A 27941-nucleotide genomic window follows, 5' to 3' on the forward strand; every position below is an offset into this window, starting at 1 on the left:
TTTTTTTGTTTTGAGAGATATTGGTGTCATACTTCACGAGAGAACATATCAAACATAGATTTGTGGTGTGATGGAGAAGACCTTGATATAATCGTACATATTCAAAGATGAATCCAGTTAAATTTATAACATTCAATACTAAGGGCTTAAATAGTCCGATTAAAAAGAAGAGGGTCTATTCATATTTGAAAAATCTTAAAGCAGACTTTGTATACTTGCAGGAAATGCATCTTTCTGAAAACGAGCATAAGAAACTCAAGAGAGATTGGGTTGGACAGGTGTTTGCTTCCTCCTTTAATACTAAATCAAGAGGAACTGCAATCCTCATCAATCGAAATATCCCTTTTGTTGTCACTAAGACGGTCTCCGACTCTATGGGCAGATTTGTGTTTGTTGAGGGGCATATGTACTCTGAATGTTGGTCACTATTGAATATATATGCGCCTAATTTTGATGACCCTGCATTTATTCAAAACATTTTTCTTCATATAGCACAAGCATCTGGTGTAATTTTAATAGACCAAATCACCGTGACGTCACCATGTAAACAAATTTACTTCCGGGTACCACTTGGGGAAGGCGGCAGGTTTAAATGTGCGTGTTGTCAAATAAATGCTGTCAAACCCTCTCGTTGTTTTCGGCCGACTACTTTCAATTTAAATGGTTAAACGGTTGGTAAACATGTTTGTCCGACGTATCTAGCCTTTCTTCTGTTTGTTTTATGTAGTGTTAGCCTGTGTTAGTCTGTCAAACTCGCTGTTTTTTTTGCAGACTCGTTAATGTTAAACGAGTGTGGCTCGGACACACTCGGGCACACTCGGACACACTCGGCACTGTGGCTCGGACGTTACACTACTGACGCTACGTTAATTTAGCTTCAAGTCTACTCTGGTCTGGTCCAACAGGTAAATTAGCTAGTCTGGTCTCCACTAACGTTAGTGAAAGTGTTGTTATGAATGATATTAAACAACAACACAACACGGACGAACCATTTTTGTCTTCTTTGTCTGTTTTTGTCTTCAACACGTCAGTTTGTGCCGTCCACCGCCATTATAATGTGTGGACCTCAGGGGTACCCGGAAGTAAATGTAAACATCCCGCTGATTTGGTCTATTGGTGGGGACTTTAATTTTTGCTTAGATACAGTCCTGGACAGGTCCTCGAATAAGCCGCTTTCACCTACCAAGGCAGCAAAATCAACAATTTCTTTTATGAAAGACTTTAATTTGACAGATGCTTGGAGGGGGTTACACCCAGGAGACAGGGACTATTCCTTTTATTCTCACCCTCACTGCACTCACACTCGGATAGATAACTTTTTGTTATCCACCCATCAGTGCCATAGAGTGCTGGATGCTCAATATCTTGCTCGGTTGTTAAGTGATCATTCCCCCTTGGTTTTGTCCATCTTTATGTCTAAAAAGGTAAAAGCATCCTATAGATGGAGGTTTAACCCTATGCTCATTAAACAGCCAGACTTTTGCACCTTCATTAGAGAACAGATTATATTCTTTACAGAAACAAACAAACACTCTGCCCCTAATAGCTTCATTTTTTGGGATACACTTAAAGCATATCTAAGGGGCCACATTATTTCGTATACAAAAGGATTGAAAAAGAAATGTTGTGCCGAACTTAATACTCTCGAGGCGGATATTCAAACACTTGAGAAAAACTATCAGAGAACTCCAATGAAAGACCTATATAGAACTTTGGTAAATAAGAAAATACAATATAATAATTTGAACACATACCAAACAGAGAAATTTATTATGAAGTCTAAACAAAAGTACTATGAGCTGGGGGAAAACGCTAGTAAGGTGCTGGCATGGCAATTAAAAACGGAGGAAAGTAAGAGAGCAGTTAACGAAATTGAAGTAACCCCAGGTAAAATCTCTAATAATCCAACGGAAATTAATGATGCTTTTAAACAATATTATAGTTAAGCAATATAGCATGAGAGCCAGTGTGTTGTGGCAAATATATCCCGCTGCTCAGCTGCGGCCTCGTGGGATAACTGCTGAGCAGCGGGATATATGCCACAACACACGCTGCTCGAGTGCTATATTGCTTTTATAAAACGGTTTCCAAGTATGATAATATAATAATAATAATAATACTATAAGTCCGACTGGCATGTCATTCTGATAGTCAGTTGAAACACTACTGTAAGGCGGGACCGCAAGAACGTGCGGGTGATTTAATTGGATCGTTCTGGAGACTAGGGGTGTGCCACCTTAGGCACCTCACGATTCGATTCGATTACGATTAAGGGTGCTACGATTCGATTATTAAACGATTATTACGATTATTACGATTAATCACGATTTTCGATGCATCTTTTTCACCAAACAGGATTTTTTTAAGCAAGGTATATTTGTCAGTATCCATTAATTAAAGTAAACAAACAAATGTACCTCCATTATCTTCAGTTGCGACTGAAGTCCACGCATCACATGTTACAGCCACCCTGCATGCTTTCTTCAGTGATTCCAGTTTCCAGTACTTCGGTTTTGGTCTCGTTTTACAGTTAAGGAACTGCTTTCCGGGCGAAATACCGTATTTTTTGCAAATAAAGCAAAAAAAAATTGCAAAAAAATTTCAATTTTTTTTTTGCAATTTTTTGCAAATCGATAATCGAACATTGTGAATCGATTTTAATCGTCACGTGACTCATCGCGATGCATCTAAAAAACGATTAATCGGCACACCCCTACTGGAGACTGAAGTTGACATGGCCAATCCTGGCGCTTGCTGAGAAGCTGAGAGCTTTCTGGAAAGCCCGACACGCAGCTCGAGCGCAGCGCTGCATTCTCAGCGCTTGCTGAGAAGCTGAGAGCTTTTCTGCAAAGCCCGACACCAACTAACGTTACAGGGTTAAATGCGGGGTTAGCAGCCTTTTTTTTGCAAAGAAGACATTAGCCCGCGTCTATTCTTGTACAAAACATAATTTTCTGCGAAGTATTAGTAAAGTTATAAGCGAAGATCGATTCACAAGGATCTGACAGCTGTCTCCGCCATTTGTTTTTTGTTTTTTCTGTTTTTTTCATTGTCATTTGAGGTAACCAAAGCCTTTTAGTAAGATAGTTGCCATGGCAACTCAATAACCCATGGCCATGGGTTATTGGAGTGGGTTACTGGATTTATACAATGGCTGTGAACCAATCAGATTGCTTGATTTGAGAGAGCCGTTTTATAAGGACTTATATACCGCTCAACCTAGCAGTGATAAGACGGCAATAGATGATTTTCTTTCCCAACTTAATCTCCCACGTCTATCTGACGAGGACAGTGAATCTGTGAGTAAACCATTCTCAATATGTGAACTAACTGAGGCTATTAAGCTATTACCCTCAAATAAATCTCCTGGGGAGGATGGTTTCCCCTCAGAGTTTTATAAGGAATTTAAGGATCTTCTGATTCCTCCCTTAATGGATGTCCTCAAATTAGCTAAAGAAGAAAAACAGTTCCCAGAATCGTTCTCTCAGGCCATTGTGTCGGTTATTCACAAAACAGGGAAAGACCCAGTAAAGTGTGCCTCATATAGGCCTATTTCTCTCTTGAATACTGATTATAAACTTGTAACCAAAATGATCTCCAAAAGATTGGAGAAATTTCTTCCTTGTCTTGTCAATTCAGACCAAACTGGATTTATAATTAACAGGCTCTCTTCTAATAATCTCAGACGTTTTTTTAATATCATCCATTTTGCACATGAAAACAATATACCCAGCATTGCTCTCTCTCTTGACGCTGAAAAGGCCTTTGACCGGCTTGAATGGCCATATCTCTTTAGAGTTCTTGAAAATTTTGGATTCAATGTTCAATTTGTCGATCTGATCAAATCATTGTACAGATCCCCCAAAACTAGGATTGCGGTTAATGGGATTATGTCAGACTATTTCCATATTCATAAAGGCAATAGACAGGGGTGCCCACTTAGCCCCGCCCTCTTTACGCTCTCCCTGGAACCCCTAGCCGAAGCGATTAGGAAGGACCCCAACATAACTGGCTTTGAAATTGGACTAACCACACACAAAATCTCACTTTTTGCAGACGATATTCTTCTCTTTCTAACAAATGTTGATAGTTCCCTCACACGTCTAGTCGATTTGTTGAACTTGTATAGCTCCTTTTCTGGTTATAAAATCAACCTTGATAAGAGTGAAATATTACCTTTATCAGAACTTAATGACACTACTCAAGGTAATTTTCCCTTTAAATGGTCACCAAGTGGTATTAAATATTTGGGTATACTGGTAGATAAGGACCTAAAGAACTTGTATGGGCTTAACCTCTTAAGATTGCTACAGAGAGTGGGAGATGACTTGGAAAAGTGGATGAACCTCCCTCTTACCTTACTAGGTCGAATTAACACGGTTAAAATGGATGTCCTGCCAAAGTTCTTGTATATGTTTCAATCCCTTCCAATTCATGTCCCCTCTGCATTCTTTTCTTCTTTGAATAAGCTGATTAGACGTTTTATTTGGAGGGGTAAGCCCCCAAGGATTGCTTTGAACAAACTTACCTTAAATTATGCAAAGGGTGGATTGAAACTCCCTAATTTTACATTGTATTATTTGGCTGCACAAGCTAGATTTCTGGCCCAACTATTTGAAGGAGACCTTTCAATCTCATGGTTGAACATTGAGTGTTTAGAAATTACAGAGACTAACCCGTCTGATATGTTGTATAAATGGGATGAAAAATCAATTAAGACTATCACTCATAACCCTTTCATTACTCACTCAGTCCACATTTGGTCAAGAATACATAAGATGCTTGGATATAATACTTTTCTATCCCGTAAAACCCCCTTATGGGGAAATAGACTTATTCCTATCCTATACCAGAATAGAGACTTCGAGTCTTGGCCTATACAAGGTATCACTCGAGTGGAACATTGTTATATAGATGGGTTGTTTATGTCCTTCCAGCAACTTAAAGAGAAATATCAACTTTCTGAGAGAGATTTTTTTAAATATCTGCAATTAAGAAATTTTATAAGGGTTAATATTCGGAGACAGTGGAAACTACCAGATATGTCACCCATGGAAACACTCTTTCATTGTGATCAAAGAATGATGGGAACCATCTCTGAGGTCTATAATATGTTGTTGCCTTTTCTGGTTATCTCTGAACCTGAAAGAGCCAGGAACAGATGGGAGAGAGATTTAGATATAGAGATTGGCCCAGAGTTATGGGAAGACCTATGTAGTGAGGGAGTCACATGTACTTTAAATTCGAGATATAGACTCATTCAGTTCAATTTCTTACACCAGATTTACTTTACTCCATCTAAACTACATGGGTTCAACTCTAATCTCTCACCCCTCTGTTTTAGATGTGGTCTAGAAGAGGGCACCTTTCTTCATTCCACCTGGCATTGTATTAAGTTACAAGGTTTTTGGCAGGGGGTCTGTGATGTCATATCAACAATTCATAATGTAACTTTTTTAACAGATCCTGAGATATGCCTTTTGGGCAATTTCTCAAACTCTAACCTTACAGATAGTCATTCTATCAAGCTTACAGAAATCCTCCTGGTCACAAAAAATGTATTGCAATGAAATGGAAGTCAGATCTCCCAGTGCCAATTGGAATGTGGCTCTCAGAAGTGAAGAGTTGCTTACCTTTGGAAAAGATTACCTACTCATTAAGGAATAAGATCAATCTTTTCTATAAGATCTGGCAGCCCTTTCTTAACTATATGAATGACCTTCCATCTCATTTGATTGAATGACTATGATTTGAATGATCTCTCTACTCGCTCCACTCTAGCACTATGAAGATGATAACCTGATGACCTCACTATATCTCTTAATGTATTTATATGTATTTTTGCTTTTTATTTGTTTCTAGTTTGTCTTGTATTGTGAAAATTTGTTAGATGGTTGTTTATGGCTTATATTTAAAAAAAAAAAAAAAAAAAAGTATTGTCAAAAAAAAAAAGATTGATTCAAAAAATCGTGACATTAAAAATCGCGATACTTAAGTGAATCGATTTTTCCCCCACCCCTAATAATTTGATGTCTTGGCGTGGCAAGGCTGTGCGTAATGACATATCCAAAAGGAATTCTACTTTTCACTGCGCTGCACGGAGATTACGGTGCGCTCCCAGCGCAGTGAGGTATTTGTGCCTAAGAGGTCCTTTTCAAAGCTCTTAGCGCAAAGTAATTGCGCGCTGCTGACGATAGGATAATGCCATCTTCCCCACATTGAGTGCGTTTACATGCACACCAATAAACTTTTAACTGTGAGTAATCAGTTTATGGCAATAATCTGATTTCTGTGTTTACATGCACTTTAATAATCTGACAATAGGAAAAACCCGGGTTTACATGATTCAGTCAATTACCGTAAATTCCGCACTATAAGCCGCACCGGAGTATAAGCCGCACCTGCAAAATTGCCTGTTTGTTACATATATAAGCCGCACCGGACTATAAGCTGCGGGTGTTTTAACACGTTCACTGCCATTGACGTATTAATACGTCAAAAATAATCCAACGGTTGACTGCCATTGACGTATTAATACGACCGACCAGCTAGGTGGCGACGGTCCTCTCCCGACAGAGAGAAAGTCAACCAAAAGCAGCCGCCTCCCGCGGCTGCTTCCTCCATTCTCAAGGAAATGGCTTGGCGATTTTACAGTCAGAAACGAACGAGCCTCATTCTCATACTGTAGGCGGGGACGCTTTCGCGCTGCTGCGGTGGGGGGTTCCAGAAATGGACTGGGTGGGCAGCATAAAGCCTAGAGTCGCACGGGGCTTCATCGGGGCTCTCAAACCCAAGAGACGAGTGAGACCTATCCACACTCGCTGCCAGGGAGGGAGGCTGCTCAAACTCGCTGCCAGGGAGGGAGGCTGCTCAAACTCGCAGCAGCAGCAGAGCACTCGCTTGTGACAAACGCAGGCTGAAAGCCACTAGACACGCCCACGGAGGGAGGAGTTGAAGGAGAGGGCGTTCGGAACTATATTGTTTGGATGTCTGATCTCTCACTGATGCCAAAAATAAATGGTTAAAGTGACTGTTCTGCCTGTTTGATTGAATTTCACAAAACTGCGATTATCTCAGCTTTCACTCTCAGACGCTAAAACCATGCTGTACTCAACGGCTAATATCTACATAACTACTAACTCTACAAACTAACTCTTTTAGACAGAGAAAGCACACATTCTATTAGTACTTTTGTGAACTTTGTGTTGACAAACTCCAAGCAGAAAAGAATCCTCGGCTCTTGTAAAATGAGCCAGAATCCTCAAAAAACGGCTTGGCAAAAGCTACCTACAGCAAAAAAAAAACGGCTGGCAGTCAATGTGTTAATGGTATTTTTTTTTTTTTTGTGTTTTAATGTTTAATTACCATATGTAAGGGTTCATGCACAGAGGGGATTGTCGGGAAAGAGATGGCTGTTTGAGGAAGCTCCCATTTATTAACATTTCAACAAAACAACATAACACAACACCACCTGTGTTTTTTTATGCCTCCGCCGGCGATAGCCAGGCCGGAGGCATTATGGATCCGGGTTGTCCGTCCGTACGGCCGTACGTCCGTCCGTACGATGTTTGTTAACGCGATATCTGAGGAACGCCTGGACGGAATTTCATTAAATTTGCCTCAAACATCGACTTAGACTCAAGGATGATTTGATTAGATTTTGGTGGTCAAAGGTCAAAGTTCAAGGTCACTGTGACCTCTCGAATGCCATTTTCAAGCTTGTTAACGCGATATCTCAGGAATACCTTGACGGAATTTAATCAAATTTGCCTCAAACATCTACTTAGACTCAAGGATGAACTGATTACATTTTGGTGGTCAAAAGTCAAAGGTCAAGGTCACTGTCACCTCTCGAACGCCATTTTCAAGCTTGTTAACGTGATATCTCAGGAATGCCTTGACGGAATTTAATCAAACTTGTCTCAAACATCGACTTGGACTCAAGGATGAACTGATTAAATTTTGCTGGTCAAAGGTCAAAGGTCATGGTCACTGTGACCTCTCAAACGCCATTTCCAGCTTGTTAACGCGATATCTCACAAATGCCTTGGCGGACTTTCATCAAATTTGCCTCAAACATCGCCTTAGACTCAAGGATGATCTGATTAGACTTTGGTGGTCAAAGGTCAAGGTGAGCTCTCGAACGCCATTTTCAAGCTTGTTAACGCGATATCTCAGGAATGCCTTGATGGAATTTAATCAAACTTGTCTCAAACACCGACTTGGACTCAAGGATGAACTGATTACATTTTGGTGGTCAAAGTTCAAGGTCACTGTGACCTCTCACACACCCAATTTCCAAGCTCTGTAACGCAACATCACAGGAGCGCCTTGACGGAATCTCTTCCAATTTGCCTCAAATGGCGATTTGGACCCCAGAATGAACTAATGGCGGAGGCATAAGTCCGCCTTGCGGTCGTTCTAGTTTTACAGTGCACACAGTGTCCGCGGTGTGGTGAAAAGAGGGCAAGAGAGGAAATTAAAACAGAAGTGGATTTTTTTTTTTTTTTTTTTTTTTTTTTTTTTGAAAAAATCTCCATAGATAAGCCGCACCGGACTATAAGCCGCAGGGGCCAAAAAAGGCCAAAAAACGGGGGAAAAGCCGCGGCTTATAGTCCGGAATTTAAGGTAGTCGGATTTCTCTCCAGAAGGCGGCAGTAATTCCGCAATAAAACAACAGAAGAAGAAGTACACGACAGAAAAACTCAAACTTCCTGTCGTTTCATAACATCCTGTGGGGTTTCCAGCATGGCGTCGCCTGCAGATTTTCGGCACTGGGTCAGGCCAGTCATTATTTGGGAGTTATTGCAGTTGCAAAATGTGTTCCGTGAGAATAGTTCGGTTCTTGTTCGAGCTCTGTTTATGAGCCGAAGATGGCGACAAGCTTTACAAAATGTCGCAATTTCTATATTTTTCCCCATCTAGGAGACGGATGATATCCAGAGTTTTCATTTCATTGAGCATAAACTCTGTTTCAGCTTCATTCCAAAAGTGGGCTTTGGTTTTAGCCTTGCCACTACTGCCGCCGCTCGCCATGTTGCTTTTAGTTTTCACTTCTGCATCGGCTGCAACTTGTACATGAGCAGTGCATGTGCAGATGTATAAACCCACAAGAAACCTGATACGCTGTATACATGCACTCAAAAGACGGGTTATTGGCCAAAAACCTAGGTATGTTTATCGGTTTATTCATAACCCGATAACGGCCATAAACAGATAAAGCTTATCGGTTTATGCTGTTTACATGACCATTTGAATAATCAGGTAACTCCAGAAATCCGCTAATAAACTGTTTATTGTCTGCATGTAAACGCACTCATTGTAGCGCTGAAACGCCTGCTTTGGCATGTGGCAGCCTATGCCCAGTACAATTATCACAGGCATGCGCTTGTGTCCACCCCTGATTTGCATTGCGCACGGCGTTAAACGAGCGCAAACGCTAAATTAGCGCTTTTGGGAAGATAGGGCCCATGGTATCTTTTTCGTCCAGGCTATGGTTGTAGCCGGGGGATGCAGAATAGACATGGTATCTTTTTCTTCCAGTTTATGGTTGTAGCCGGGGGATGCAGAATAGACATGGTATCTTTTTCTTCCAGTCTGTGGTTGGAGCCGGGGGATGCAGAATAGACATGATATCTTTTTCTTCCAGTCTATGGTTGGAGCCGGGGGATGCAGAATATACCGTAAATTCCGGACTATAAGGCGCACCGGTGTATAAGCCGCAGCAGCAAAATTGCCAGTTTGTTACATATATAAGCCGCACCGGACTATAAGCCGCGGGTGTTTTAATGGTTTTATTTTTTTTTATTTTTTTATTTTTTATTGTGTTTTAATGTTTAATTACCATATGTAAGGGTTCGTGCACAGAGGGGATTGTCGGGAAAGAGATGGCTGTTTGGGGAAGCTCCCATTTATTAACATTTCAACAAAACAAAACAAAAGTCAGGTCACTAATCCCCAGACAAAATCACACAACAATAGGCTATATCACACAGGATAAGGTGCAGTCACGGCTGTAAACAAAATAACTGTAAAACAATAATAAAACAATCAGTCAACAGTAGTGAGCCTACCAGAAAAGTCATTAATCCTTGTCTTCATCTTTTAGGTGAAGGTGCAGCAAACGGCTGTAACCAGAGAAGTCAAGTCACTAATCCTCGTCTTCCTCTTCTTCCTGCGTACTGAAACCACCAAAGTCCTCATCTTCAGTGTCGGAAACGAACAGGTTCAGGGTGGCTTCGTCAACCACTCTCCTCTCTCCTTCATTGTCACTCTCAAAACCAACGAACTCCTCTTCGTCACTGTCGGTGTCGGCATCGAACAGCCTCTGAAGCCTCTGACGGCCCTCAGCGCCAGCTGTGGCGGCGTCATCCTCTTCATCCCGCAGCAGTCCAGCCTTTCGGAACCCGTTGGTGATTGTGGATGTTTTCACACTCCTATAATATTCCGTGATCTTCCTTTGTGTGAATTCGCCGAAGTTTGTGATTTTCTCCTGGTAGTCGGGAGGGAGTTGTTGGCACACAGTAGTTCTCGCCCTGACGGACAGTCCCTTTCGTCTCATGAATCGGAAGCACCAAGATGGGCCACCTCTGAAATGTTCAATTTTCATTTCGGTGGCGACTGTTTTGGCCTTCAGTCGTATCTGCACGGTGGAAACACCTCGGCCGTCTGCTCTCTGGGTCAACACCCAATCTTCAAGGGAATCTTCAAGTTCGGGCCATCTGCTTTTATGACCTCTGAAGGACTTTTTGGTCTTTTTGCACTGAGACAGTTCCTCCTGCTGCCCCTTCCAACGCCTCACCATTGACTCGTTGATGCAAAGGTTACGTGCTGCTGCTCGATTTCCGTCTTTTAATGCGAGATTGACTGCTTTCAACTTGAAAGCTGCGTCGTGTGAATTTCTGCGTTTCTTCCCCATGGTGAGTGAGAGAGAGTTACCGGTAGTGCACGACCCTTTGCTGCTACTGCTCCTCTTGTTGTGATTCCAGTCTGCTACTGTAATGAACTTTGAACCGGTAGGAGTAACCGGTTGATTTCCGCCAAATGATGTCAAGTCAAGTCAAATTTTATTTATATAGCACCTTTCATACACAAAGGCAATTCAAGGTGCTTTACAAAAAAATAATCGAAAAAACAAGCAGCAAAGCAATGCACATAAAATGTGCTGATGAAGCTGTGTAACCTGTAAAATCCATCGATTTTGGAGGTCACCGAGTGGCCGTTTGCTTACCGTAATTACCATATGTAAGGGTTCATGCACAGAGGGGATTGTCGTGAAAGAGATGGCTGTTTGAGGAAGCTCCCATTTACCGTATTAACATTTCAACAAAACAACATAACACAACACCACCTTTGTTTTTTTTTTACAGTGCACACAGTGTCCGCGGTGTGGTGAAAAGAGGGCAAGAGCGGAAATTAAAACAGAAGTGGATTTATAGTTAGAAAGAGTGCTAAAAAAGAGAGTTTTTTTTTTTTTTCTGAAAAAATCCATAGATAAGCCGCACCGTTATATAAGCCGCAGGGCCAAAAAACGGGGGAAAAGCCGCGGCTTATAGTCCGGAATTTACGGTACATGATATCTTTTTCTTCCAGTCTATGGTTGAAACCGGGGGATGCAGAATAGTCATGGTATCTTTTTCTTCCAGTCTATGGTTGAAACCGGGGGATGCAGAATAGTCATGGTATCTTTTTCTTCCAGTCTATGGTTGAAACCGGGGGATGCAGAATAGACATGATGTCTTTTTCTTCCAGTCTATGGTTGAAACCGGGGGATGCAGAATAGTCATGGTATCTTTTTCTTCCAGTCTATGGTTGAAACCGGGGGATGCAGAATAGTCATGGTATCTTTTTCTTCCAGTCTATGGTTGAAACCGGGGGATGCAGAATAGTCATGGTATCTTTTTCTTCCAGTCTATGGTTGAAACCGGGGGATGCAGAATAGTCATGGTATCTTTTTCTTCCAGTCTATGGTTGAAACCGGGGGATGCAGAATAGACATGGTATCTTTTTCTTCCAGTCTATGGTTGAAACCGGGGGATGCAGAATAGTCATGGTATCTTTTTCTTCCAGTCTATGGTTGAAACCGGGGGATGCAGAATAGTCATGGTATCTTTTTCTTCCAGTCTATGGTTGAAACCGGGGGATGCAGAATAGTCATGGTATCTTTTTCTTCCAGTCTATGGTTGAAACCGGGGGATGCAGAATAGTCATGGTATCTTTTTCTTCCAGTCTATGGTTGAAACCGGGGGATGCAGAATAGTCATGGTATCTTTTTCTTCCAGTCTATGGTTGAAACCGGGGGATGCAGAATAGACATGGTATCTTTTTCTTCCAGTCTATGGTTGAAACCGGGGGATGCAGAATAGACATGGTATCTTTTTCTTCCAGTCTATGGTTGAAACCGGGGGATGCAGAATAGTCATGGTATCTTTTTCTTCCAGTCTATGGTTGGAGCCGGGGGATGCAGAATAGACATGATATATTTTTCTTCCAGTCTATGGTTGGAGCCAGGGGATGCAGAATAGACATGGTATCCTTCCTCAGGCATTGTGCTGGGTTAGAGAGACAGTCTGGTCCAGGCAGCTCTGCTGATGGACCTCCTCAAAATGACACTGCTGCAGCAGCTACCATACAGCTCAACAAGTGTGTGTGTGTGTGTGTGTGTGTGTGTGTGTGTGTGTGTGTGTGTGTGTGTAGGCGTCGTCTCTCAGAGCAGCTGGCTCAGACTCCCACCACCTTTAAGAGAGACCCAGAGGACCCATCAGCCGTCGCCCTCAAGGAGCCCTGGGAGGAGAAGGCCCGGTAAGGAGGCAGGCACACACACACACACACACACACACACACTAGGGCTGTCAATCTTCCTTTATAATCCAATTCGATTTTCAGTGATTTATTATTTTAATATTCGATTTTTATTCAATTTTTTAAATTCATAAAAAAAAATCTGATAAAATAAAATAAATTAAATTAAACTGTTTTTTTTAATGCAAACAGGTCAATGGGCCACTTCAAAAAGACTAACCCAATGAGTGAGCTGGAGCACACAAAGTCACTTCAATACATTTAATAAAGGTAGAAAGAGCTAAACTGACGTTTCGACGCGCACTGCGTCTTCTTCAGACTTTTAATGTTATCTCTCTCCTGGTTCTAAATATAGTTGAATCGCTTGGTTTGACCAAGTCAAACTATTTTTATAAGCATTCTACGAAAAGTAGATGGGGAAAAATGAATGGCGCATGAAATCCCTTGGTTTGTATGCTGAATGCAGAAGAGGACGTGACTTTTGTGCTGCTATAGCGAATGTAGGCTATTAAAAAGAATGGGACATATGTTTGTAAGTAACGTTAAGTAACCGAGCGTTAGGCAAAGTATAGGCACTTTGGCATACAAAACAATAAAAGGTGGCAACTCCACTTTGAACGACTCCACACGAGTCGCCAGATTTATTCTTTTTCTCTGGGTCCAACATACCACAGCGTCAAGCGCTTCACCCTCAATAACACACACCACCTCCGTTTCCTGTCTTCAACATAAAAGCAGCAGTCCAGAACGTGAACTTAAAAATATCTTAGAATTCAATCCCTACACGGAACTTTGAAACTGGCTATGATTGAAATACTGGTATGTGTCTCTATGAGCAAATGAGACCATCAGCGAGGGATATTTCTTTCTGATTATTCACATGCCTGCACACTGCTCAGGACTGGAGGAGGCTGCGCCAGTCGTCAGGAAAACCCGCGGCTGCTCCCTACTCCGGCCGGTCTTTTTTCTCTCAAAACAATTAAAAACGAATGTCTTGTTAAGGCTGATCCAAGGAGCGAGGGCAGCAAGACAAAAGACTGCAGAAAATAACAGGAGAGTTTGGGAAATAAATAACATACAAGAAGGTATGCTCCACTAAACATCTTGCCTCAGGCGCATCGTTACCATGTGATTCAGTCAGACCACCTATATCCCAAAAATTTAAACAGTCAGAGAACATTGCCCACTTGCTCCCTATAATAATTTTATTGAAATCGAATAATATTCAAATAACGAAATTCGTTACAACAACCCTAACACACACACACAACACACACACACACACACCGTTTCATGGCCGTCTTCTTAAGCTCCCTTCACACTGTGTGATTTTGGGCTTTCCCAGACAAAAGATTACCAACATGAAAGAAACATGGAGATGCCTCTGGTTTTGGCTACAGAAGGGTGGTCCTGCGTCGCGCAGTGAGAGGTTCAAAGACGGCCGTTGTCACAGTCTGTGACCAAAGATAGTCTGACTGTTGAATGTTAATTATCTGTTCTCGATAATAATCAAACCCAGGACATTCTAGCTGTGACAGCGCCACTGTGCCCCCCTCTGCAGGCGGATCAGAGAGGGCTCTCCCTACGGACACATGCCCACCTGGAGGCTGCTCTCCCTGGGTCATCTCACTGTGTTCTCTCCCTCTGCAGGGAGATCAGAGGGATCTCTGTATGGACACATGCCCACCTGGAGGCTGCTCTCCCTGGGGCATCTCACTGTGTTCTCTCCCTCTGCAGGGAAATCAGAGGGATCTCTGTATGGACACATGTCCACCTGGAGGCTGCTCTCCCTGGGTCATCTCACTGTGTTCTTTTCCTCTGCAGGCGGATCAGAGAGGGATCTCCGTACGGACACATGCCCACCTGGAGGCTGCTGTCCGTCATCGTGAAGTGTGGAGATGATCTGAGACAGGAGCTGCTGGCCTTCCAGGTGCTGCAGCAGCTACAGGTACCAGGACCGCCCCAACACACACTGTTTAATATAAATACTTACCGTAAAACCCATAAGACGCACTTCTATTTTTTTTTATAAAGTGTAGTGCGTCTTAAAGCCCCATTCAGCAAGTTTTCCAAGTTTTGCTATTGGAAAAACTGCAATAGTATCGATAACGATATCGCCGTTCAAAGTAAAAAAAACACTGTGCCAGAAAGCTCTATGTACATGTTGTGACATCGGGTACTCACCACGTGATGAAATAATAATCCATAGTTCCATGAAACATCATTTTCGTAGCAAATCCGAATCGAGTTACTTGCGCTTCCGCTGTACAGCGCATGCGCGCATCCTTTTCTTTTTTCTTTTTTCTTGCCACGGGACGTGGCAGACAACCTGCTTAGTCCCAGGGCTGGCCAATGGAGGGCGGTGTGGGATAAATAAAGTCGAGAGTCTCCCTATTACAAGTCAATCTACCATGTCCTATGACTAGAAAGCTCTTATATTACAGTAAAAAATGTCAAAAATCTTACTGATTGGGGCTTTAAATACCAGTGCGACCTATAGATGGTTTTCACGGAATTGGATTGCTGTCAGTCACAACAGTTTGAACCCTATCTTATTTCCTGTCAGCTACTGTATTAGCAAACATTGCAACAGGAAGTAAGCTAGGGGCAATTTTGAATGTTTATGTTGTCAAATTAAAAGCGTCTATAGACGGTTTTAACTTGACAAATTCTAAATTGCCCCTAGCTTACCTCCTGTTGCAGACAGTGTTTGCTTATACAATAGCTCCCAGGAAATAAGCTAGGTTTCAAACTGGTCCTGAGCAACACATTTCTGTGAAAACCGTGTATACACAAGTATAAAATGCAGAGAGAGGTTGGACATTTCCAAGTGCATCATTACGCTTGTGTGGCCACATTGTAGACATAGCATGGCAGCTGTCAGTCACATTGTGGACATACTGTAGCATTGCAGCTGTCAGTCACATTGTGGACATACTGTAGCATTGCAGCTGTCAGTCACATTGTGGACATAGCATGGCAGCTGTCAGTCACATTGTGGACATACTGTAGCATTGCAGCTGTCAGTCACGTTGTGGACATACTGTAGCATTGCAGCTGTCAGTCACATTGTGGACATACTGTAGCATTGCAGCTGTCAGTCACATTGTGGACATTCTGTAGCATTGCAGCTGTCAGTCACATTGTGGACATACTGTAGCATTGCAGCTGTCAGTTACATTGTGGACATAGCATGGCAGCTGTCAGTCACATTGTGGACATACTGTAGCATTGCAGCTGTCAGTCACATTGTGGACATACTGTAGCATTGCAGCTGTCAGTCACATTGTGGACATAGCATGGCAGCTGTCAGTCACATTGTGGACATACTGTAGCATTGCAGCTGTCAGTCACATTGTGGACATACTGTAGCATTGCAGCTGTCAGTCACATTGTGGACATACTGTAGCATTGCAGCTGTCAGTCACATTGTGGACATAGCATGGCAGCTGGCAGTCACATTGTGGACATACTGTAGCATTGCAGCTGTCAGTCACATTGTGGACATACTGTAGCATTGCAGCTGTCAGTCACATTGTGGACATAGCATGGCAGCTGTCAGTCACATTGTGGACATACTGTAGCATTGTAGCTGTCAGTCACATTGTGGACATACTGTAGCATTTCACATTGTGGACATACTGTAGCATTGCAGCTGTCAGTCACAATGTAGACATAGCATGGCAGCTGGCAGTCACATTGTGGACATACTGTAGCATTGCAGCTGTCAGTCACATTGTGGACATACTGTAGCATTGCAGCTGTCAGTCACATTGTGGACATACTGTAGCATTGCAGCTGTCAGTCACATTGTGGACATAGCATGGCAGCTGTCAGTCACATTGTGGACATACTGTAGCATTGCAGCTGTCAGTCACATTGTGGACGTAGCATTGCAGCTGTCAGTCACATTGTGGACATACTGTAGCATTGCAGCTGTCAGTCACATTGTGGACGTAGCATTGCAGCTGTCAGTCACATTGTGGACATACTGTAGCATTGCAGCTGTCAGGCACATTGTGGACGTAGCAGTGCAGCTGTCAGTCACATTGTGGACATACTGTAGCATTGCAGCTGTCAGTCACATTGTGGACGTAGCATTGCAGCTGTCAGTCACATTGTGGACATACTGTAGCATTGCAGCTGTCAGGCACATTGTGGACGTAGCATTGCAGCTGTCAGTCACATTGTGGACATACTGTAGCATTGCAGCTGTCAGTCACATTGTGGACGTAGCATTGCAGCTGTCAGTCACATTGTGGACATACTGTAGCATTGCAGCTGTCAGTCACATTGTGGACGTAGCATTGCAGCTGTCAGTCACATTGTGGACATAGCATTGCAGCTGTCAGTCACATTGTGGACGTAGCATTACAGCTGTCAGTCACATTGTGGACATACTGTAGCATTGCAGCTGTCAGGCACATTGTGGACGTAGCATTGCAGCTGTCAGTCACATTGTGGACATACTGTAGCATTGCAGCTGTCAGGCACATTGTGGACGTAGCATTGCAGCTGTCAGTCACATTGTGGACATACTGTAGCATTGCAGCTGTCAGTCACATTGTGGACGTAGCATTGCAGCTGTCAGTCACATTGTGGACGTAGCATTACAGCTGTCAGTCACATTGTGGACGTAGCATTGCAGCTGTCAGTCACATTGTGGACATACTGTAGCATTGCAGCTGTCAGGCACATTGTGGACGTAGCATTGCAGCTGTCAGTCACATTGTGGACGTAGCATTGCAGCTGTCAGTCACATTGTGGACATACTGTAGCATTGCAGCTGTCAGTCACATTGTGGACGTAGCATTGCAGCTGTCAGTCACATTGTGGACGTAGCATTGCAGCTGTTAGTCACATTGTGGACGTAGCATTGCAGCTGCCAGTCACATTGTGGACGTAGCATTGCAGCTGTCAGTCACATTGTGGACATACTTGTTGTGATCGACACAATGTGGACTGTACTGTATCATGAGAAATATGAATGAACATATCATGATTTAACAGGCTCTCCTCTTTGTCTTGACATTCCTGCTGGAGAGAGAACAAAATGGTTGTGTCATGCTTAACCCCCACAGAACAAAGGGGGAAGCTCACCCTAGGCTTCCCACAAGTGGGTGACACGCAGATACCAGCACAGCTGGATGCAGAGCCTCAAAGGGTTTGCCATTGTTTTATCTCTCAACCTAATCAAAGACCAAGTGCCCCCCACAGCCGAAAGGTACACAAAGGGACAACACCCTGTGAGTGAACTTACAGAGTGGGCTGGGCACAGTCCAGCTCACAGAGCAACCATTGGCCAGAACCTTCACCAAAAGACACGTGAGAGGCCAATGAGAAGCCTTCGTGATTCCCTCCATACAGTAACAAAACTGTTGGGAAACAGTCTTGACTTGGAGTCTAAAGTAAGCTTTCGCACGCAGCTGAACCAAGGGGCTGGAGGGGCCAGGAAGCCGGCTCCCCTCCCCCGCTCTCTGCACCCCCTGCAGGCCTGACCCGGGCCCAGAGGACTCCGAGCCCACAGCAGCACCAGAAAACGGCTGAAAGGAAAAGCCGTAAATCCCACAAGATATAGCATGCGTAACTGAGATAGTTCTACTTAATCTCAGTTAATTTAAGTCGTTTTAGTGTTATAAGTCGCAGGGGAAAGCCCCCCTGGCGCTTCCAGACTTGCCACAGCCCGGCACAACGCCAGCTGTAGACCAAGCTTCCAGACGAAACAACCCTCCCAGCGCACCGCACGTGCAGGGGAACAAGAAGAAGGACCACAGAGCACAGCACGACCCTCGATTCCACCAGCAGAGAGACTGCACGTCTACCCCAGGCATCATCAACCCCCATCAGACGTCCGCTGCACGCTTGCCCAGGCCAGGGTGAACAGCTGCAGGCCATCGCTCCCACAAACCAACGCCATCCGCTCCACGGCAACCCCAGAGGCGCGTGCAGAGCAACTCTCCCTAACCCGCTCAACGGAGCGGGACCCGCGTGAGAGTTCATGGTTTAATGGTTCTGGGCAGTTCGGTTAAAATGCATTATCATGTATGTTGACTGTTAGAGATCTGTGTGAAGTTGATGCCTCGCCTGCTCTCTCTCTCCCTTGTTCTCTCTCTCGATCTCCCTCTCTCTCCTTCCCCAGAAGGAGAGAGACCGCCTCTCAGCCAATCCTGTGATTACCTCACAGAGACGGCCGAACGAACCTCTCCTCCCTCTCTCTCTCCCTCTCTCCCTGACATACACACACACACACACACACACACACACAAATGCTAATTAACACCCACATACACACACATTCAAGCCTGCTTCTGACCGGCAGACTTAAATCACTGCACACACACACACACACACACACACACACACACACACACACACACACACAACTCATATTATGTATTCATATTAGGTATTAGCTATAGATGTGGTAGAGTATTAGTCGTAGAAATAAATGTGATGAACTGATATTTTAATCATTATGTTAACGTCAATTGATATTGTGATTTATTAAATCTTTTTATTACATAATTCTATGAATCTTGGTTATTATTCATGAGGTATTTTATCTGTGGAAATCTGTGACAGAAGCTTACGAACTTTGACCTTCAATTAACTGTACAATGTACATTATATCATTATGAGACTGATATGACAATTTGGTTTGGTGTCTAAACTAGTCATAACTGACTTTTAGACAGGTCTGTAGCCTTAACTACAGTGGTGCCCCGAATCTTACAGAGAATACAATATTTTCTGTCAAATCTAATAAATTTATGAATATTAATAATTCATAATTATTAATAATCATATTTCATAACCAAACCAGCTCCTACGAGCACAACATACTGTAGCATTGCAGCTGTCAGTCACATTGTGGACGTAGCATTGCAGCTGTCAGTCACATTGTGGACATACTGTAGCATTGCAGCTGTCAGTCACATTGTGGACATAGCATTGCAGCTGTCAGTCACATTGTGGACGTAGCATTGCAGCTGTCAGTCACATTGTGGACATAATGTAGCATTGCAGCTGTCAGTTACATTGTGGACGTAGCATTGCAGCTGTCAGTCACATTGTGGACATACTGTAGCATTGCAGCTGTCAGTCACATTGTGGACGTAGCATTGCAGCTGTCAGTCATTTTTACAGCTCACTCTTTTTTTTAGAAGAGATCGATCCACCCAGGTCAACTGCTGACCTGGGTGACAGATACATATACAGTTATTCAAGGTACAGATATTCAAGCCCCTTCGGGGGCAATAGGCACGAAGACCTGGTATTGCCGCTTGCGGCTATATTTTTTATTATTATTATTATTATATTTTTTTTAATTGAGAGGTCCCTGACGGTCCCCCTCTGCCTAACGTAGTAACTGTCCACACATCTCTCTCCTACTTTCCCTTCCCTTCAGTAGGATCAACATCACTTGTACGTTCGACTCATGGAGGGACCGTAGCTTGTTGTTTTAGCTTGTTGTGTTAACGTTTTACCATGAAACCGTCTGCAGAAGAGTGACCTGATACCACTGTGTTGCTACCACAATAAATGGCTAGTTTGAGCCAAAAATGACAAAATGACAGTTAACCCTAACACATTGCTAAAATATGCTAAAACACGCTCTGCTGCTGTTCAGACTGGGATTGTACTTTGGTTTCTGGCAGTTTCTGTCATGGTAGAAAAACTGAGAAATATGTCCCCCCCCCCTATCCTCTCTCTCCTTTCCCCTCTCCTCTCGTCTCCTCTCAGTGCATCTGGGAGCAGGAGCGGGTCCCTCTATGGATCAAGCCTTATAAAATCCTGGTGCTGTCGTGCGACAGCGGGATGATCGAGCCTGTGGTCAACGCTGTGTCCATCCACCAGGTCGATAGCCAGACTCTGAAGAAATATATCCGTTTGAGTTACTGTAATGATGCTAATAGACAGGAATATTTCAGTTTGAGTTACTGTAATGATTCTAATAGACATACATATATCACTGAGTTACTGTAGTGACTAATAGAGAGAAACACATCAGTTTGAGTTACTGTAATGACTCTAATAGACAGAAATATATGTTTGAGTTACTGTAATGACTAATGAACAGAAATATATCAGTTTGAGTTACTGTAATGACTCTAATAGACAGAAATATATGTTTGAGTTACTGTAATGATTAATGAACAGGAATATATCAGTTTGAGTTACTGTAATGACTCTTAATAGACAGAAATATATGTTTGAGTTACTGTAATGACTAATGAACAGAAATATATCAGTTTGAGTTACTGTAATGACTCTAATAGACAGAAATATATACTTTTTATTTACTGGAATGGCTGTAATAGCCTGTAATGCTGTGTGTATCCACCAGGTGAAGAAGAACAGCCAGCTGTCTCTGTTAGGCTACCTGCTTCAGGAGCATGGAGGCAGCCAGACCACAGAGGCCTTCCTGTGTGCTCAGCGCAGCTTCGTCCAGAGCTGTGCTGGATATAGCCTCATCTGCTATCTGCTGCAGGTCAAAGATCGGTGAGAGAACACCCACACACTCTACTGACCACACACACACACACACACACACACACACACACACACAGCCTCGGCTGCTGTGAAACTCCAGGACAGTTTTGTGGACTAAAACATTTCACCCGTCCTTCCATCGGCATGGGGCTGAGTAGATAATGGCTGGGTTTCCCAAAAGCTTCTTAGCGCTAAGAAGCTTTAACCCTTCTTAAGGCCCCCTTAAGAAGCAAACGAGTTTCCCAATTGCTTCTTAGCCTAAGATGATCTTTCGTTATGACGGCATGCGTTTCCCAAAAGCTTCTTAGCGCTAAGATGATCTTTCATTAAGAAGGTTTTGAAGGGTCTGGGGCATTCTTAACACCTTCTTAATGACGAAACACTGGCAGATCCAGCCGCGTCAGGCAAAAGGAGATACTTGTGTCCAGTTCCTCTTGTGTTTTCCCCTTTTTCCTTTCTTTCATGCACCCTTTAGTGTTTAAAATTGGGGAACACTTGAAAATCTCCCCTGTATGTATGGTTACTTGTGTTTTACCGTAGGCTATATTCCTCTAATCAGAATGGATTCCTTTTATAATAAGAATGTTGTGGATTTATATAGCACCTTTCACAGAACCCAAGGTCGCTTAAATTCTGTAGTGTTTCTCGCAATTTTGTTGTATGCTGTGTATATAAAGCAATTTGAACTGCAGTCCATGTCTGAAATAAATAATGTTTAATAGAAGAAGTTCTTGTTTAACATGACCACAATTAGGTTATTCTACAACAGTGTTTCTCAACCACTGGGTCGTGGCCCACTGGTGGGCTCAGAGTGCCATCTAGTGGGCCGCAGAGGACCTCTCACATCGAGATAGTGGACAGCTCCAGTTAAGATGCTTCTTAAGATCCTTCTTTAGCGATGTGTTAAGAAGGCTGTTAAGAAGGCGTTTGGGAAACACTTCTTTGGAGCCTTCTTAACTCCTTAAGAAGCTTCTTAACTCCTTAAGAAGCTTCTTTGTTGGGAAACTCAGCCAATGACTGAACTTTTATTTTTGGAACTGTTCCTCTAACTTCCAGCCACTGCACCACAGTTCTTCCTGACATTTGAACCTCCCCCATCCAGGCACAACGGGAACATCCTATTGGACGCTGAGGGCCACATCATCCACATCGACTTCGGCTTCATCCTGTCCAGCTCACCCAAGAACCTGGGCTTCGAGACGTCCGCCTTCAAACTCACCGCCGAGTTTGTGGAGGTGAGTTTGTTTTCTGCCCCAGCCTGCCGGCCTATCTTAATTCTGTTGTATTGATACAGTGCATAGAAGTTATGGGAAACTAAGACTGTTTAGTTTTGCAATCTCAAATTCAAAATGTATAGTAAGTGTTAGTTAAAGGTGTGTCGCTGATGTAACCGGTTACAGCTCGAAGTGGCGATGGGGTCTTGAAATTTATTGGAAGGGTCTTGAAAAGTGTTGAATTTAACTTCAGGATTGCTGCATATACCCTGTATAAACCACCCTTAACCAGTACCTGGTTAGCCAATCACAAAGAAGTGTGTGAAGGCTAACTTGCCGGACTTTCTCTGTGAATGGCTGACGGGAGTTACAGGGTTCGTACGGTCATGGAAAAGCCTGGAAAATCATGGGAATTTAAATTCAATTTCCAGTTCATCGAAAAGTTTTGGGAAAAAATAAAATCCGACAAGGTTTTGGAAAAGTAATGGAAATTTGATTCATAAATGTTTTCATGACATTCATTTACACCGAGTTCAGAGCATAAAAATAGTATAGTGTAGGGATGGGCATCTTAACTCATTGAGTGCCAATGACGACAATCATCGTCAATTGCGTTTTTTGACTGTGGGACGTGGATCAAAGCCTAATATATCTCCTGTAAAATTTTGGGGCATGTTGAATGTGTATAACCTATTTTACCAACCCATTAGGTGGCGACAGTGCTCTCCAGATTAGAGGAAGGTCCGAAAACAGCAGGAAAAAACCCCGTGATCAAAGAGAAACCGCTCATGCTGCAGCCAGAGCCATATAGATGGCTCTGACTTGCAGCTGATGTTGGCTGCGAACAGCAGTCAATCCGCGCACACAACTGAGCCCCTCTGCCTCTGTCTGTCTGTCTGCATAGTTTCTTCACACGATTAGCCGCCAGAAAGGCAGCACCCGACGCCGAAGGGCCAAACCTTTCCCTGCAGTCCGGTTTGGCATTTCCTTGTCGCGCTGGGAGCCGGCGCAAAAAAACGGAGCGCTCCGAAAATAGACTGGGTGCTTGTTAGGCTGTGTGTTAGTGTGGGGAGGAGTTTGCAGCTGAGGGGGGGAGAGGGGGGTGGGGCACGCAGGCACCACACAACTACACCACGTCACTACATCAGAAAATATTATCTTCAGACTCAGTGAATGTGCTTGAAATGCTGCATTTCACAAAAGGCGGAATAACTCAGCTTCTAATTTGAAAAGTGTCTTTTTGCTCAAAACAGCCTATCTTCTCCGGCTCATAACTAAAGAACGGAAAATGGGATCAATAAACTTTTTTTTGCAGATGATAGAAGAGAGTCTCATCGTTCTTTGTGCGTGTTCGGTGTTTACATAGTAATATCACACAATATTCTGTGGGCCTCGAGAAATCACTGAAAACGCTCTGAAACTCTGGCACTGGGAGCGTCCGTTCTCCAAAAGTGGCTGGCACTCAATGAGTTAAGCAATTTAAATACTCGAGTACTCTCCTGCTGTTATGAATGAGTACTCGAGTACTCGCGTGGGGGGGGGGGGGTCCTGTGTGATTACTATGGTAATGATGGAGCAGAGGTAATCTGCTGTGTGTGGGGCTGTTCACACATAACGTTTGCATTTTTGCATGGAGAAAGCGTTACCTGGAGCATGTGAGGAGAGGGACTGACTGATATTAGGTGAGGGGACGCTAAGCTAACGTCTAAAGCCTACCTCAGACAGCATCTCCGATGGTTGGATGGATGGCATTAGCGCTTCAGAGTGGACAATAGTGTTGTGAAACAAGCAGAGGTGTGGACTCGAGTCACATGACTTGGACTCCAGTCACAAATTTGATGACTTTGGACTCGACTTGACAAAATCAACAAAGACTTGCAACTTGACTTGGACTTGAACACCAATGACTCATGACTTGACTTGAGCCTTTTGACTTGAAAAGACTTGATACTTTCCTCCAAACCCAAAGATTAAAAAATGTTATTTAAAGACACTAATAACCCACTCGCTACAGCAAGCCTGCCGTTCACAAGATGGGACAATCAATACAGACACCACGGAGGGAGTCATTCACCAACCTACTGTTCTCATTGAGCTGAGCGCAGCCTTTTGCAAATAGGCTACATGAACGTAGGCTACAGTGAATGTCGCGGGAGTCAACTTTTCAACCTCTCTTACCTCGATAATTGCCCATTGTGTTTACATGCATCTGGTAATTTGCATAAGAATAAAAACGTTTTTGCGATGATCCTGGTTTTGTAGACCCGTTCAGTTTCTCCGCGGCTTCGGGGGCTCTCTTTGCCCCTCCCTTCTCCCACATCTGCCAGACGCAGCATCAGACTAGCCAAAAGAAAATGGAAACTTCCGGGTAAAACTTTCAAAATAATGTCATTTAAAGCAGCTACGAGCAAGATTTTCGATTGTTATTAAACAGTCTAAATTTAATATCAATGCATCACATCTTACCTCTAATAGTAGACGAGACCAACGCAGAGTAGTCTCGCTTGAACCCCGAGTGAATCGGCCAGTGTTATGGCCCAATTCCACCGCAGCTAGTAGCGCGGTCCCGCTCCGCTCGACTCGATAAATGGTCTCATCCCACCGGTATAAACCGGCCCAGCCCGGTTTGATTTGAGGCTGAGTCGTGCTACTTTTGGTCCCTGCCTCGTCGGGGTTCTATTCTGCGAACCCGGGTTCATACGGTGACGTGAAAACATTGTAGACGACTGATTGGTCAGGCAGAATCGTGTTTACTCTCTATCCTACTGACTGTCAATGCAGCGCTGCATACCAGTTTAGTGGGGGGCTTACCTTATCTTCTGTTATGCTTTTCCATCAGTCTTTTGTGTTGCTGCCTTCGCCTCTGGTGAAATAAAATCGGCGCGGTGGTTTCAATTGTCCAAAAGTCCGCTGCTCTGAAGCGCTTGTGTAGTTCAGTGCTGCGTCGGCTCCGCTAGGCCGCAGGCGCTTGGTGAAGCCTCGGTCTTGCCTGGTGAGAGGCCGCGGGGGTAGACGCTTCACTCTAGCGCAACCCCCGTCCCTCGCGCCCATCCCTCGTCCAGCGCTTGTGAGTTTTGACTAACAACAAAGTGATATCCATTCTCCTGGTCGATTGTCACATTTGCCCATCTACACTGTAACACCCGCCCAACATGCTGTGATGCTATGAGCTGGCTGCTCAGGCCAGGATCAAGGACTGTGGTCATGCCAGCACTGCTCTCTCTCTCTCTCTCTCTCTCTCTCTCTCTCACACACACACACACACACACACACACACACACACTGTAGGTCATTTAGAGGCACCAGTATTTCATAAACAGTTTAAAAGTTCTGTGTATGGATTTAATTGTAACGTTATATGTTATAGCCTACTTTGGAACATGAGTGGAGGGCAGATATGCGGTCGCTATGACGACCAGGTGTGGGCGGGGGCAGATGAACGGCAGTCGAAGCAGAACGTCCATCGGGTTGAAGCAAGTAGAGCCGAGTGGTGATGTAAAATGTGGTGGAATTGAGCCATTAGTCTCTCTGTGGCCAGGGCAGATCAGGAAGTGAAATGAAACGGTTTGCAGCAGCCACTTCGACCATAACCACAAAATAACTTCCAAAAAACCTGTTAGAATATAACGAGAGATGTTCGCGAGAGTATGCATGGCGTTCTCCTTGTTTATGGTATGTTGCTAGGCAGCGCGAATGGGGTAAGGCAAGCAGCTGCGTTTCACTTCCGGGTTTCACATTTCCGGGTTTATCCGGTCCGGCGGTAAGGAGACAGAGAGAGAGAGCCCCCTGTTGACGCGAGTTTAGACAGACACAGACTTAAGAGAGTAATCTCCGATTCACACGGCTTTGGTCTCAGCTACTATTATAGGTAAGATGTGATGCATCAATATTGTAATTATACTGTTTAACACTTTGAGTGCCACGGCCCTTGGGCAAAAAGTTGCTTGCTGTGCCACATAGGCCGCAATGCATTTTAAAACAGTCATATAATTTCTTTAATAATTACTATGTAAACACTGAACACGCACAAATAACGATGAGACTCTCTTCTATCACCTGCAAAAAAAAGTTTATTGATCCCATTTTCCGTTCTTTAGTTATGAGCCGGAGAAGATAGCTTGATTGAACCAAAAACAGCCCTTGTTTTCTACGAGCTGAGATAATGAGCCTTTTGTGAAATTAAACATTTCAAGCACATCACTGACTCTGAAGCTAATTTTCTGATGTCTGGGTCTGTCTGGGTGAAGTGTATGCTGCTCTGCGTGCTCTGCGTGCCCCCCCCCCCCCCCCCCCTCAACTGCACACGCCTCCTCCTGGGTGTGTCTTATGTGTCTGGTGGCTCTCTGCTGCTGCACACACAGTGAATGGTGCGCGACATCCAGCTTTTTGGTTCCGCGTGTGTTTGTCACGGGCCACAATGCTTCCAGTTGAGAATAATAAGACTGATTATGCGAATGTGCTGTCGCAGGTTGCTGTTGCTATCGGACACGGAGGTGCTCAGTTGTGACAGCGGATGCAGCTGCTGCGGGCACAGGCACTGGCGTTTGGCTTCATGCATGTCGATGCATACGGACGGATGCGATGCAATTTCCTTTTTCCCCAGCGACTTTTTCTGTGTTTGGCTACACTTTCTCTTATCAGGAGAGTGCTGTCGCCACCTAATGGGGTTTGTAAAATAGGTTATAGACCTCCAATAGCTACAATATTGTAAGAGGCGATGTAAGAAGCTTAGATCGACACCCCCCCGTCAAAAAAACAATTTGGAGTTACTGACGCCATTTGGCGTCGCTGGCAGCCTACGGTAAATTTCTAATGACGCCATATGGCGTCGCTGGCACTCAATGTGTTAATAACAATCGAAAATCTTGCTCGTAGCTGCTTTAAGTAAAAAGCCTTACTGATGCATGTTGGAGGAGAAAGGGGTGTTTCAACAAACGAAGCAGCAAACCTTGTATCAAAATGTGGATATTAAGATTACATAATGGCGTTAAACTGTGGCTGTAAAGCATTACTCAAAATTAGAATTAATGTTAACGTTACAAGGGTTTTATTTCGAAAGAGCTCAAGCGGATGACCTACTTACATTCTGACTGACTTGACACTGGTTCAGTAAAGTGAAGTATGTTTCAGTGCTGCAGTAAAAGTCGTCTCATCCGTGAGATGCTTTTCTTTCTGTTTTTTTTAGCTACAGTGTGCATTATACATGTAGGCCTATATTTTTTATTTACATTTTACATTACTTTTTATTTCATTTAAACATAAAACATGACTGATAGTATGAAACTATGAAAGTGTAATGTCAACAAACTTGTTTAAAAAGCTAATTTTAAAAAGCATTCATGACTCTTGTTAAAATAGCATTGCATTTGGTGAAGAGCACATTATGACTTGTTTAAGACTCTAAACTAAAAGTTTATGACTTGGACTTGACTT

At 43.6% G+C, this 27941-nt stretch overlaps 1 protein-coding gene across 3 annotated transcripts in view; it reads left to right on the plus strand.

Annotated features, from left to right (window-relative positions):
• Positions 1-27941, plus strand: part of pi4kb (phosphatidylinositol 4-kinase, catalytic, beta) — a 65788-nt gene that overhangs the window by 24121 nt on the left and 13726 nt on the right. For all 3 annotated transcript variants that reach the window (XM_083645413.1, XM_083645414.1, XM_083645415.1), the window contains 5 exons: positions 12697-12801; positions 14626-14749; positions 20545-20658; positions 21149-21303; positions 22397-22529. In XM_083645413.1, coding sequence (XP_083501539.1) covers positions 12697-12801; positions 14626-14749; positions 20545-20658; positions 21149-21303; positions 22397-22529 — 631 coding nt within the window. The remainder of the gene's footprint in view (positions 1-12696; positions 12802-14625; positions 14750-20544; positions 20659-21148; positions 21304-22396; positions 22530-27941) is intronic.

This window comes from Poromitra crassiceps, assembly GCF_964638095.1.
Source record: "Poromitra crassiceps genome assembly, chromosome: 1".
NCBI classification, from domain to species: Eukaryota; Metazoa; Chordata; class Actinopteri; order Beryciformes; family Melamphaidae; genus Poromitra; species Poromitra crassiceps.